The sequence below is a fragment of the Haliaeetus leucocephalus genome, unplaced genomic scaffold (genome assembly GCF_000737465.1).
Source record: "Haliaeetus leucocephalus isolate CR32 unplaced genomic scaffold, Haliaeetus_leucocephalus-4.0 Scaffold250, whole genome shotgun sequence".
Lineage (NCBI taxonomy): Eukaryota > Metazoa > Chordata > Aves > Accipitriformes > Accipitridae > Haliaeetus > Haliaeetus leucocephalus.
This window is the reverse complement of record NW_010972686.1, coordinates 149,624-162,302: the sequence shown is the minus strand read 5'-3', so window position 1 is coordinate 162,302 and position 12,679 is coordinate 149,624. Positions and strand designations below refer to the sequence as shown.

Sequence of the window (12,679 nt, the reverse complement as noted above, 5' to 3'; positions counted from 1 at the left end):
CCCCGGCAGCTGGAGGCCCCCCCCCGCCTCCCTCCCCTCAGCGCCGCGCCTCAGCCGGAGCGCCCCCCACGCTCCCTCTGCCTCCCGGCCCTCAGCCCGGGCACCCGCCCTCGGCGCCGCGCCTCAGCCGGAGCCCGCGCCGCGAACAAAGCCCCGGACAAAGCTCCGCGCCGCCGCACGGCGTTTCCCGTTTCCCCCTTCACCCCCGCACCGCCACACCCGCCCCCGCTGCGCCACCTGGAGCTGGGCTTGGACGAGTCGGCCTCGGGGCCCTGAAACATGGTGGCGGACGGCAGGATCGACTCCACAGCCCCGCGCGCGGCGCTCCGCCTCAGCTGCCTGGACAGCAGGTAGCGCCGGCGGGCCCGCCCTGCCCTACCCTTGGTCAACCCACCTGCCCATCGCGTCGAGCAGCCTATCGAGCGCAGCCCGCCCTCTCGAAATCCCGCCTGCCCGGCGAGCCTCGCAGAGGGAGGGAAGCTCGAACGGAGCCCGCGTCGTCGTTCATCCTGGCCGCCTCCCATTGGTAAGGCCGCGCGCCCGTCAGAGCGGACTGCAGAGCCATTGGCTGAGAGGAGGAGCGAGCCGAGCGGCGGGAGGGCATTTAAAGGGCCAGGTAGGGTAGTGGTACCCCAACGGCAAGCGTCCGGCAGAGCAGTGCGGCGTCAGCGGCGGGCCCGGTCGCCTTCCCGCTGAGGGGCCGCGGCCCAGCAACCACCGGCTGTCAGCCGCCCGCTCCGGAGCGCGTAGTGCCTTCCCCGCGGACGAGCGCCCAGCCGGCCGGGCCTCTCGGGCGACAAAGGCCAGTTTTTGCCCAGGGAGGGGCGGCGCCCTGCGGCAAACGGCTGCGACAGCCCCGAGAGGGCTCGGCCCCGGGCCGCGCAGCCAGGGCCCTGGGGACCTCGCATGGGCGTTTCACCCGAAAAGGCCGGTGTAAAGCAAAAATTAGGAGGAAGGCCGCTGTAAGAAATAACCTCGGAGTCGACTGTATGACCTGACGACTTCGGCACCCTGTCTGTCGGGAACTGCTGAAGCTTCACCCAGCTTCGTCAGGGAGGAGCGGGTTGCGCCTCGGCCTCACGAAGCGCAGCAGGTGGGGAGGCAACGTGCCTACATGGTTATCGACCCTAGCGTGTGGTCGGACCATAAACAATCCACCCGCTGTAGTTCACCTCTTTCCCTGTCTCAGGGAGTGGTGTGCATGCATTGACCACAGCTCTGCAGCTGAAGCAGCGTTGGGCAGCCATCGGTTTTCCAGGAGAGTCTGGGCTGGCAGGACCTGGTACAGCTACACTCGAAGAGCCAGCGTTTGCACAGCCTTTTTAACCAAACATTTTTCATTGATAGTAACATTACAAGTTAACGGTTTCAGCTGAAGGTTTTATTCAAGGACTCCACTGCTTTCCATATGCCAAGAAGCAAATTGAGAGGCAGCCATATTGCTGCTTTTGTCTTGAAGGACTTTAAAAACCCCAAACCACACAAAGAAAACAACACACCAAAAATACATACTCTAACTGCAACATCTTGCTTTGTTTCGTTTCTTGCTTTGCTAATTGTTCTTCCAATTCATTCTTTCTGTTTTTACAGTGTTAAGTTTTGGTCATTAAGGGCAAAATTGGATAATCTGTGAGAAAAGAAAGTGGCAGGATTCAGTACCAGCTTTGGCATAAGGTGGCAAAGAGCTGAAGGTCTCATAGCTGTGAGCCTTTGTCACAGCATGGTGGAGGTGAGAAGCTGCACAGAAAGAGCTCAAACTCAGTCATATAGCCCAGTTTTCTTGGTACACAGATGCTAGGGCTCAGTCCTCACTTTTTGGATGGAAAGGAGGCATCAAAGAGTATTACTAATGAGGGTTTTGTTGAGCTTTTTAAAATGTTCTTTGCTTCTCATCATCTGGTTTAAGAACACTCTTGCACCTTCTCAATGCAAAATTAAACTAAAGCTGCCATTGTATATTGCAAAGACCAAAATCCTAAAGGTGTACACAAAAAGGAGTTAGTTAACTTAATGACATAGATCACAGGATAATGCAACTTGAAAGGAACCTCAGGCCTAGAGTTTAACCTCCTGCTCAAAGCAGGGTAAGCTAGATCAGACCAGCTTCCTCTGGGCTTTATTCAGTTTTGTCTTGGAAAGCTCCAAAGACAGACACTACACAACCCTCTCAGGGCAACCTGTTGCTCTTCCTGATTGTCCTCAGGCTGAAAAAGTTTTTCTGGTAGTGGCTATATAAAAAATGATGGCCTGAATACAACCTCTATGTCTAAGTTCCTGCTTATCTGAAGCTGTTAAGGAAAAAAAAGGTAGGGGGGAAAAAATAAAACCCAAGATATACAATACCTTTTTTATTGTACCTTTTGCTTGGTGTGGTGATTTTGTTTTTTTTCGGTTGGGTTTTTTTTTTGTTTTGTTCTGTTTGTTTGTTTTTGTTTTCCTTTCTTCCCCTTGTTACTGGTGACCATGGATGAAGACAGGACGTTCAGGACAGACAGCCCTCTGGTTTGACCCATTTCTGACACTCACAGTTAGCAGACACTATTGGGAATGGAAGCTGTAAGGCAAAAAAACCCCAACCAAAAACTTCTCTCACCATGGTGAAAATAATGAAAATTCTGGAATGGGAGATGTCAATGATTTCACTGAAACCAGAACTTCACCTTGGAAGGCTTAACCTTATGGACAAATATTTAGCGCTATCCCCCCACTTCCCCCCAAAGGGGCCATTATTATGTAAATAAAGGTTAAATGGAAAAATCTGATCAGGCATGAATGGCAAGTAACACACCGGACATAAGTTAGACCAAGTATTAGTATGTATTTATGCACAAGAATAAAAACAGCTTTACAAGTTGAATTGGAAATTTAAACAGAGGAAGTTTAACAGCTTTTGTATATTATATTAAATAACCAAAACACCTTTTTCCAAAATTGGTAAAGAATAAATAATATAATTTACAATATGGTACAAAAAATAATCAGTAAGGACAGGCATTCTGCTTTATACATACACTATATAGGTATATTTATAATCTATAAAACAAATTCACATCTCAAACAAGCCAGAAACCTTAGATGATATGGCTTAACTATTATTAAAAGAAACAGCATTAAATTTTGCTGCCAGAACCATAAGCTCTAAAGCAGTTATCATGTTTCAATAATTAATGATAACTTATTGCCGTAGTGCTTGCCAAGGTTTCACTTAGTTAACATTTACAAATTGCTGTGAAATTAAGAGATTCAAAGGTTTGAAAAGGTTAAAAAAAAGTGCAGTACTTTCCTTATAAATGCATCTGAAGTCTGAGTGTAAAAAACAAAATGCAACGTAATTTCCACTCTGGGATCTGCGGAGTCAGTAAATGAGATGTCTTTATAGATTAGATTTGATCCAAGCCATTTAGTTCAATTTAGAAATATAAAGAGGGGTGTCGAAAAAAAGGCTTAACAATGCCATATTAAAAACAATTAGTATTCCTATGCTTAGTAGATTTAGTGATAAAGGATAAAACGAATTGTGTGGGTAATGAGGATGCAACACCCAGCAGAAAACCCAGTTAGTGTGCACATGCACACACGGGTGGATCTAGTTCTTGGGATGTAGTACTGCTTTTCACCCAGACTATGATGACAACAAATACTGAATTTTCTGCCATTCACCTTGCTGAACTGCTCAGAACTTCCTTATTGTATATAGTCACTAAACCAACATGGGGAAAGCCTAGAGCAATTAATACTAGAACTGGAGGTTGTTAGTGTCCCTCTCCAACCACCTTACAGTGCCCCAAGAAGCTATTAAGCTAACAAAGTCATGTTTACCTCAAAAACAATCCTGTGTGCATTTCTGTATAACTTGCTTAGGATAAGCTGACATTGTTACACATACAGATTTTGTTACTTCTGTTGGGGAAGCTGAAATAATTAAAATTGAAAAAGTTTTGTGTTTAACAAAGATTAAATATATACACACACATAAGCACACATGTATGTATGTGTGTGTATATACACACCCCTCTGACACCCCCCCAATTTTTCACTTAGCAGTCTTAGGCACAAACTGATGGTGATCAATCCTGTAAAGCACATCCACCTAAAATCTAGAGCTGGTGGAATCAGAAGTGTGTTTAAGTGACCTTTGACATATTAAGGGTAACAAATTCTGCATCAATTCAAAATTACCACAATGCTCCAAGTTATTTTTAATTTTTTTCCTTGATAAGACTTACTTGTCCTGAAAGGGCTTTATTACTAAACTGCAGTTTGCAAAGCATTACATTTCTGAAATCAAATTCTGTTTCATAATGACAACTTTTAAGAAGCTGATGACAAACACATTTCTAACCACAAAATTCTGAGTGCTGAACTGACCTCTGTCATTTCCACTTTATTACTTGGTGGTCCAAGTCTACTCGCAAAGGTTCAGTACATTACAGTTTTCTGATCACATGGCGTCATTAAAAATAGCCACTATTCTGACTTCATTCTGCAATTCTATTATTCCCCTATGACAACTGAATGGGCTGAGAAAGGGCAGCTTGACACCTCCCTGTACCAGATGGCAGGAAGTCTCCACAGATCTTGAAGCAAGTGCTCCACCACAACACTGGCACTTATTCTCCTAGACAACCTAAGAGTCAACTACATCCACTCCATTACCAGCATGGGCAAAGAAGATGAAATGTTTGTCAAGCTACCTAAATACACTGGAGACCATCAGGCTGGTCTTTCAATATTTAGAAGTTTAAGAATGAGTGTTCAGATTTTATTTTATTTTTTTATACAGTACTTGATTAGAATGTATCAGATCTCCTCCTGCATGTCCTGTAATCCACAGCCACAGTAGGAGCCCTCTACTTTTGTCCTGCAAGTCCAAAGGATTTTTGGAGGTACAGCATATAGGATAATCAGCTTGCTAATGTAAGAAGCCAAAACCAAGAGGAAACAATCTGGGAAAGACTGAATGAAAATACAGCTCAACTCTAAGTAAAACTTAAAAGTTTTAGAAGGAGTGACTCTTGACATTAAGGGGTGTCCTCGCCATACCAAGGGTGAATGCTCAGAATGATACAGTCCTCAGCATTCATTTTTCTGACAGCCTTCAACTTTTTGTATTCTAGGTTTATATCATTTCTTGATAATTGCATGAGAATTCTAAAACAAGGCTCTGTAAGAATAATGAAAGAGAAATAATGACAGAAGGACTTAATATCCCACATGACATGCAGTCAGAATAGGAAGTTAGCTCACAGGTATGAAATTCTCCATTCTTCCAGTCATGATCGTTTTCTTGCTAGTAATACAGGTTTGCCTCCCTGTTGGCAACATCCAATTGCACTAATGCTGTTTTGACACGTCTGCATGGTTTCTATGTCAAAGAGCAGAATGTAGCAACCTGATACATGGGGTCTTGGAATGTCATCCAAATCTCACTCCTTTTTGAGTGAAATCAGGAAGGTTGCTCTGGGTCACACAAAAGGTGCATCAGAGAACTTGTTACATTTTCTATTAACAACAGAAAGCATAAGGCAAACTATATAGCGGTTAAAAAAAAATAATCTACATAAAGCAAGGTAAAAAAGTGACTGGGAAAAGAGCAAATCCAATCAGTGCATCGTGAGCAAAATTACAAGGAGAAACTCCCAGTCAAATGCCTTGTAAAAGTAGCTAAAGGCAGGTAGAACTACATCCACCAAGTATAGTGCAAGTTGGGAAAATGAACCCCTGATAATAGCCTAAGAGATGGAGAAGTTTTGTTTATTTATTAATAATATAAAGTTGAGGTTTATATAGGACTAGCCCCTTGGATAAGTTCAGAGCTACTTAAAATAGCCAAAGGACATTCTCTTACTGGAGAAGCAGACAAGTGCTTAAAAAAGGGGCACAATAAAGGTATTCTCTCTCATGACAGGTAGGAAAGGAAATAGGAAAAGTCTCCTGAGTTATAAAGGTAGAATCAACGGACAACCAGCTGTAGAGAAAGTAACTCTGTATTCCTTTGAACCTGCTGGTATCAGGATCTGGGTCTTTCAAATATTAAAACACTAACATTAAATGCATAAGGGTTTAGTAGAGGGCGTACCAGATCCACTAGTGCCTGGGAGTGACTATAATGATGCCCTGAGGTACTACAGAGCACCTGGAATTCACAGAACAAGGAGGAAATAAGGAAGGACTAAGGGATTAAGCTAGGACTTGACACCTCTCCTCTTCATGACACGAAACAGATCTGAACAACTTTAGCGTTAGCATATTATTTGTTTCTATACATTACAATATTCTTTCCTATTTCCTCTCCCAGGTAAATCCTTGGGTTTTGTGACAAAAGGTGGCAATATATACAGGTTTCCAGCAAAGCCAAGACTAATTATGACAAAGCTTTCCTAGTGATTCCAATAAGCTCTTTTGCAGTGTTTCCCAACTTAAAAAGCAACCGTTCTTCAGGGAAAGCAAAAAAAGCACTCTCCCACTCATGGGATGAACTGTGCAATGTGATGAAGAATCTCAAAAGTGGAGAATATGAGTGCAGTCAGGATGATGATGATTGTGACGTGATGGGGTTTAAAAATAGCAGAAACTCCCCAAGGATCCATGCAGCCTGGGAGTAGGGTAAATCAGAGCTCCCCTACAAAACAAGAAAGCAGGTACATGCCCCTGCTGGAATGGTCAAACAATAAAACATAGCCAAAGAAACAGAATGGTCTATAAAAAACAAAGCATCATAGAGTTGCAGCGACTGTGAAGAGAGTGCAAGAAACTTCAGTTTGACTGATTGATAAAAAGAGTGCCAACTAGGACATGTCAAGATGCAAAATGGTTCCCATACCCACCCCCACCCTTCATCCTCCACAACTTCAATGTGGATCCCAAATCATGGCATTTTGATTACTACGCAAAAAATAATTCACGTAGGGGAGCTTCTGGCAATACCCTTCCCTGCTTGAGCTTCTTGCTTAGGCCATTCCAAAGTACAAGTCCAGGACTGTCCCATAAATCTGCCATTGTATATCACTGAGGCAGGGGACACACCATTTCCTGTAATACCATTCCATGTTTTGTTGTTCCCATATATTGCACATTCCAGGACTTGCAAGTACTTCTTCAGACCTTTGAAGACAATGCTTCTCTTTTAGGAAAAAGTGCACAAGACAGGGACAACTGAGCCTCAGCTGCTTCTCTACAACCTGCCCTTGCCATGATCCAGCGCTGCAAGCTCCAACTTTAGCTGAATAGTCTATACCAGCCTGCTGGTCTCGTACACTCACTGTGAGAGATCCCCAATTGGGGGACCACCACCTCCTCCATCGAAGAGAATTTCCCTGCGGGTTGGCTCAGGTATTGATAGTTCCTGGGCAAGGTCATTAAAACGAGATATGTAATCTATGCTGTTCTCATTCATCATGCAAGCCAGCTGGGAATCCACCACCTAGAAGAGACATGAGAGAAAAAAAAGAGATAGATGTTAGTAGAAATTTCACAGAATCATAGAATTGTTTAGGTTGGAAGGGACATCTTGGGATCATTTTGTCCGACCATCCTGCTCAAGTAGGGTCAGTTAGAACAAGTTGCCCTGGACCTTGTCTGGCCAGGTGTTGAATTATCTTCATGAATGGAGATTCCACAACTTCTCTGGGCAACCTGTTTCAGTGTTTGACCAACTTCACATTAAAAAAGTTTTGTTGTGTTCCAGTAGAATTTTCAAGTGTTTCAGTTTGTGCCTGCTGCCTCTTGTCTTGAGAAGAGTTTGGCTCCCTCATCTTTATTCCCAGCCTCTCCTCATATGAATGCTACACTTTATCTTGCTTTATCTGAGTTAGAGAACAGCTTTTATCCATAGCTAAATGGAAGCCTCTAAGAAAAAAAAAACAAACAAAAAACCACCACCAAATTTATAGTCTCAATGGGCTTTACCTGCCTATCCTTAATTTAGCATTAAGGTACACTAGTACAAAAACTCTATAGATAATTACCTCTAACTTAATAACTGCATTTGTAAATAAAACTGGATTCTGCAGGACACTTAATAAAACACCTTTCAAAATTCTCCCATCATTAAAGCCATTTTAAAATGATTCTTGTTTCCTCTAAAGACTCCCACACAAACCCACATCTGCCCCAACAGCTGCTCTGGTGTGCCTAAAATGGTGGCTTAACCCATTTTCTACTGAAGGCAGTTTGTAAGATCAAGGACTGCAATGTCACTTCAAATCCACACAAATAAATTATCATATATTCCTTTAATTAACACACACCTTGACAGATTGTCACCATCAAGTAAGCAGAATCTTTATATTTATGCCAGGAAGTGGAGCTGTGTGTGGAGTCTGAGGCTGTCAAGGGCACATTAAAACAGCATGAGCTTGCTGCAGCTTCTGGTTACAAGGTCTGTACAGAACCTCCTTATCCAGATCCAAAGGACAATGGTTGAATGACATTTTCCTTCCATCACGGCAAGCTCCCACAAAGTTACAACGTACATGACGTTACACTGAGTCAACCACTGTAAACTGTAGGATAATTAACAATGGCAGGGACCTGAACAGGTCTCTAGTTCAACCTCCTGCTCAAAGCTAGGTCACCTAGGAAGACCATCCAGCTTACTCAGGGCTTTATCCATGTTAGTTGTAAAAAGCTCTGAAGACAGACACTGCACAACATGTCTGGGCAACCTACTCCCCTGCCTGACTGTCCTCAGGGTGAAAAAGTTTTTCCCTATATGTAGTCAGAACCTTTGTCAATTCAGCTTTTGCCTGTTCTCTCACCACGCATCATCACTCCGTGAAGGGCCTGGCTACATCTTCATCAAGTACTGGCAGGCAGTTGGGGCCCTCCTGCCCTGAAGCCTTCTCCAGGTTGAACAAGCCCAGTACCGTCAGCCTTTCCTCACAGACAGGTGCTTCAGCCCCCTAATCACCTTGGTGGCCCTCTGCTGAAGTCGCTCCAGTTTATCTATGTCCTTCCTGTATCTGATGCTCAAAACTGGTCACAGTATTCTAGACATGGTCTCACAGCTGTTGAGTAGAGTGGGATAATCATCACTTTGTTCAATATACTGGCTATGCTCCTGTTAAAACAGCCCACAACGCTGTTGGTCTTAGCTGCCACAGAACATCCTGGCTCATGTTCAGCTTGCTGTCTATCAAGATGCCCAGGTACTTCTCAGCAGAGCTGTTTCCGAAACAGTCAGTCTCCAGCCTATATTGCTATCAGCGTTATTCCTTCCCAGGGGCAGGACTTTGCGTTTGTCCTTGCTGAATTCCACAATGTTCCTGCAGCTCATTCCTCCAGTCTGCCTCTGTCCCTCTGAAAGGGAGCTCTATCCTCAAGCGTATCAAAGCCTTAATAACTGCTGTCTTCACTTTACCCCTTTGAAAGACTTCGAAACAGAAGGATAATTCTACCAACAGAGAAAATAACTCAGCAGCATAGCACCTTTTGCCATTCTCTCAGGTAACTTAGTATTAACCATTTCCTGCTTCTTCCTTCTGGACTTATTTATTTTTTTCTACCAGTTCTCCAACTGTACTGTAGCTGCATCAGTATTAACCTTTCTCTCATTGCGGCAGTACACTCCCCCCCAGCAGGAAACGAAACTTCTCCAGGCAGGGAGAAGAGAAAAAAACCCCTAAACCCTAGAGGCCGCAGGTTGAAATTTGAACTGACCAATTGAGACATGCCAGGTACACTGAGGTGACCTTCTTGGCCAATAGGGATTAAACGACCACAGGTCAGATTCGACAAGGGTATAAACGGGGTCCCACCGGAGGACATGTTGGAATCAGTCCTCCTCAGAGAAGCAGTCTGCAGTCAGGGACTCCCCCTTGGGTCGAGGCACTGCCTGAGGTAACTCCTCAAGGGAGAGAGCCCTCATCTTTTAGGTGAGTCATATGCGCGTTTTGGAGCCATCATTTTAAATCTTAAGAATTCTTAAGTCAGCTGTGTAGTATTAATTCCCTTTACATCATTGAGCCTGTGGTTTATAAAATATTACTGGAGTTCTAAATAACTTTTCTATTGAAGAATAAATCTGTGCTTTAACGCCTGTTGGATTTGATTGTGCATGCACCCGTAATAGTATTTTCTATTCCTGCTCTACAAAGCAAGACACACAAACCAGAAGGATTATGACTCACTCTGTCAAAACAAAGATATGTCCAACAACACAAACATGACCTCCCCCAGCAAAAAGAACCTGGGTCAAAGGTGCTCACAACAGCTTCTTGCACCAGCTCTGGTGCTGTATAACCTCAAGTCATTTTACATCTTTCCGTTAAGACTGTAACCCTGTTTTACTAAGCTAAAGTGCAAATGTCAAAGTGTCTTTGCCTTGAGTATCTCTGGAAGGTATGATGGACAATATACAATAATATGCACTACAAAAGGAAGCAGACAGCTGAATGTAATTTGATGACATACCTCTGCTACATCTGCCAGAGACCGTGACACAAAAGAGTCCCGTGAGTTTCCATCCAGAAGGCTGGGTCCCAGTAAGGAGGTGCCACTGGTAGTCCCAACAGGAGTTGGCAACATTTTTCGTCCCTTCTCGGGGGAGATGAAACTTGCTATAAAGACAGTAAGTCACCGCACTGAGTGTTTGCAATTGGGAGCATAAAGAGAAGGACAAGGAAATAGAAAACGGAGGAGAAATCATCTATTTCTTCTGTCTCTTAAAAATTATGTGTTACCAGCATGAACACCATCAGCACACTGCTAAGAGTACAGAGACTCATTACACCGGTCCCATTAAATATTAATTAAAAAAACCCACCAAACAAACTCCAAACAAACCCAGTGATCTCATGTCTTTGAGATTATGCTCACCAAGCACAGAACGAAGCCTATTTTTCCAACAGCAGAGCCAAGAGCATCTTTTCCTTTTGGCAGAACAGCCAAAATGTCTCAACCTAACTGATGAGTCAGGCTCCAAACAGACTACAAAGAACTGCCAAGGAATTATTTGCCCCAAGGTATGGGCCCCAATCTACCAACAGGATCTTTTCAGGAACAGACTTGTAAAGAGAAAAAAAAATGTATTCAAGGCAACACTGTTGAAATGAAAGCAAGAAGTAAGGGAAGAATTCTACAAACGTCCTACTGGGTTTACAATTTTCCAAAGGATTCACTTCTAATAAACAGTGCTCCCCCCCCGCCCCCAGTTCTCTGCATCCTGACACTTACAAAACAAGCTGCTGAGAGACGAGTCTGTGGAGTCATTGGGGTACCACTGGGGATCATGGCTGGGAGAGGCAATCCAGTTCTGTTGAGGACTACTGGATGGGGACGGAAGACTTTTGGAGCTGTCACTGCCGTTCAGCTTTGCAGGAGAGAGAGAAACACCTTCACCTGTAAGCCAATGTCAGGAATCACTGATTCAGTCAATGCGGTAAAGTTATAGGATACTGCACCAATTTCTGTTTAGAAAGGGAAAAAAAACCCCAAAACACCAAACACCAACAAACAATAAACCCTCCTATATATGTTAGAAAATAAAAGCCAGGCACATAATTTTATTTCCAACAGGTATTAAAAAAGACCCAACCCAATAACTGCTTCCTGGAAAAGTTTCTGCTGACATGTGAGATGACAGGATTTCTTTTTTAAGGTAATAGGAAGACTTTACCTAAGTTCAGACTTACTGTATTGACCAGAGCTGATAGCTATTTCAATGATGGAATCACTGATTTGAGTGGCAGGCTCTCCTTGAGAAAGCACGTCTTCAGGTGGTCCAGGCAGAGAAATATCCAAAAGAGCAGAAACATTGGGAGGAGAGAGCCGGGTACTGGAAGCCTCTGATGAGGGAAGTGGAGGGGTGGAAAGACCATTTTGGAGGGGAGCCTTGGACAGTTCTGACAGAGAAAGGACTGATGTGCCCTGTTTCAAGAAACAAGAGTTAACTGTTCACAGATTTATGAAGGACTTGGAAATCTGTCTGAAAAGCAGCAGCTTAGCTCCTAAGCATCAGATTAAAATCAGACATTAAGGGGTGGGGAAAAAAAAAAAAAAAAAAAAAAAAAGAAAGAGAGGACCAATAATTCAGCAGATAATATTTCTAAAATTTTAGGAATATATTATTTATATGATAAATTTGTATTATTTTAATGAAAAATATCTGTAAGCGTGAACAAACATGCTTCAGCCCACATCCTGCCAAATCATCTGACAAAATATGGGTCTGTAACATTCCAAAGAATGTTTAATACAGCCTACGTAACAGAAACAAACATAATAATAAAATTAACATGATTTTGATGAACCTACAGATAGTTCTTAAGAATTAAGTATTAATTTGCCTTTGTGTAGGCAAAAAACCTAGAATTGCTTGGAGAGTATATAAATATTTTAAACTGCTAACTCACTCCTCTTTACAGCCAGACTTCCCAAAACTCAACTGATCTTTTTTAAGGAGTCTTGTTATTAGTACCTCATCACAGAACTGTTTGTGATTTTTTTCTGATGTAGTACATAAAAAGTTGTCCTGAGAGCAAGAACCAGAACCTAAGGCCCCATTACCACAAATAAATGCCTAGTAGGTTCATGTCCTAACATCTGTGCTGTAAAAAAAAAAAATATTCCTCTCCCTTATGCTTTCCAATCAAATTAATTTGACCTCTTTTGCATGTATCTGTCACAGGAAGGGTGGAAACTGCTTCCACTGAAAAAAAGAAAAGCCTGTATCTGAGAC

General features: G+C 43.2%; 2 protein-coding genes across 5 annotated transcripts in view; both read right to left on the bottom strand.

The window, feature by feature from the left end:
• HN1L (hematological and neurological expressed 1-like) overlaps nucleotides 1-488 on the bottom strand; it is an 11,977-nt gene extending 11,489 nt beyond the window's left edge. The window contains exon 1 of one of the 2 annotated variants that reach the window (XM_010568562.1): nucleotides 395-488. In XM_010568562.1, the coding sequence (XP_010566864.1) occupies nucleotides 395-402 (8 nt within the window). In that variant the 5' untranslated portion in view covers nucleotides 403-488. Of the gene's footprint in view, nucleotides 1-237; nucleotides 311-394 lie in introns of those variants that run through there. The other variant, XM_010568561.1, reaches the window with a different exon arrangement.
• A 2,319-nt stretch (nucleotides 489-2,807) lies between these two features.
• Nucleotides 2,808-12,679, bottom strand: part of CRAMP1L (Crm, cramped-like (Drosophila)) — a 48,730-nt gene continuing 38,858 nt past the window's right edge. For 2 of the 3 annotated variants that reach the window (XM_010568559.1, XM_010568560.1), the window contains exons 17-20: nucleotides 11,634-11,868; nucleotides 11,176-11,340; nucleotides 10,414-10,559; nucleotides 2,808-7,423 (exon numbers count right to left, since the gene is read on the bottom strand). In XM_010568559.1, coding sequence (XP_010566861.1) covers nucleotides 7,259-7,423; nucleotides 10,414-10,559; nucleotides 11,176-11,340; nucleotides 11,634-11,868 — 711 coding nt within the window. In that variant the 3' untranslated portion in view covers nucleotides 2,808-7,258. Of the gene's footprint in view, nucleotides 7,424-10,413; nucleotides 10,560-10,818; nucleotides 11,007-11,175; nucleotides 11,341-11,633; nucleotides 11,869-12,679 lie in introns of those variants that run through there. The other variant, XR_774405.1, reaches the window with a different exon arrangement.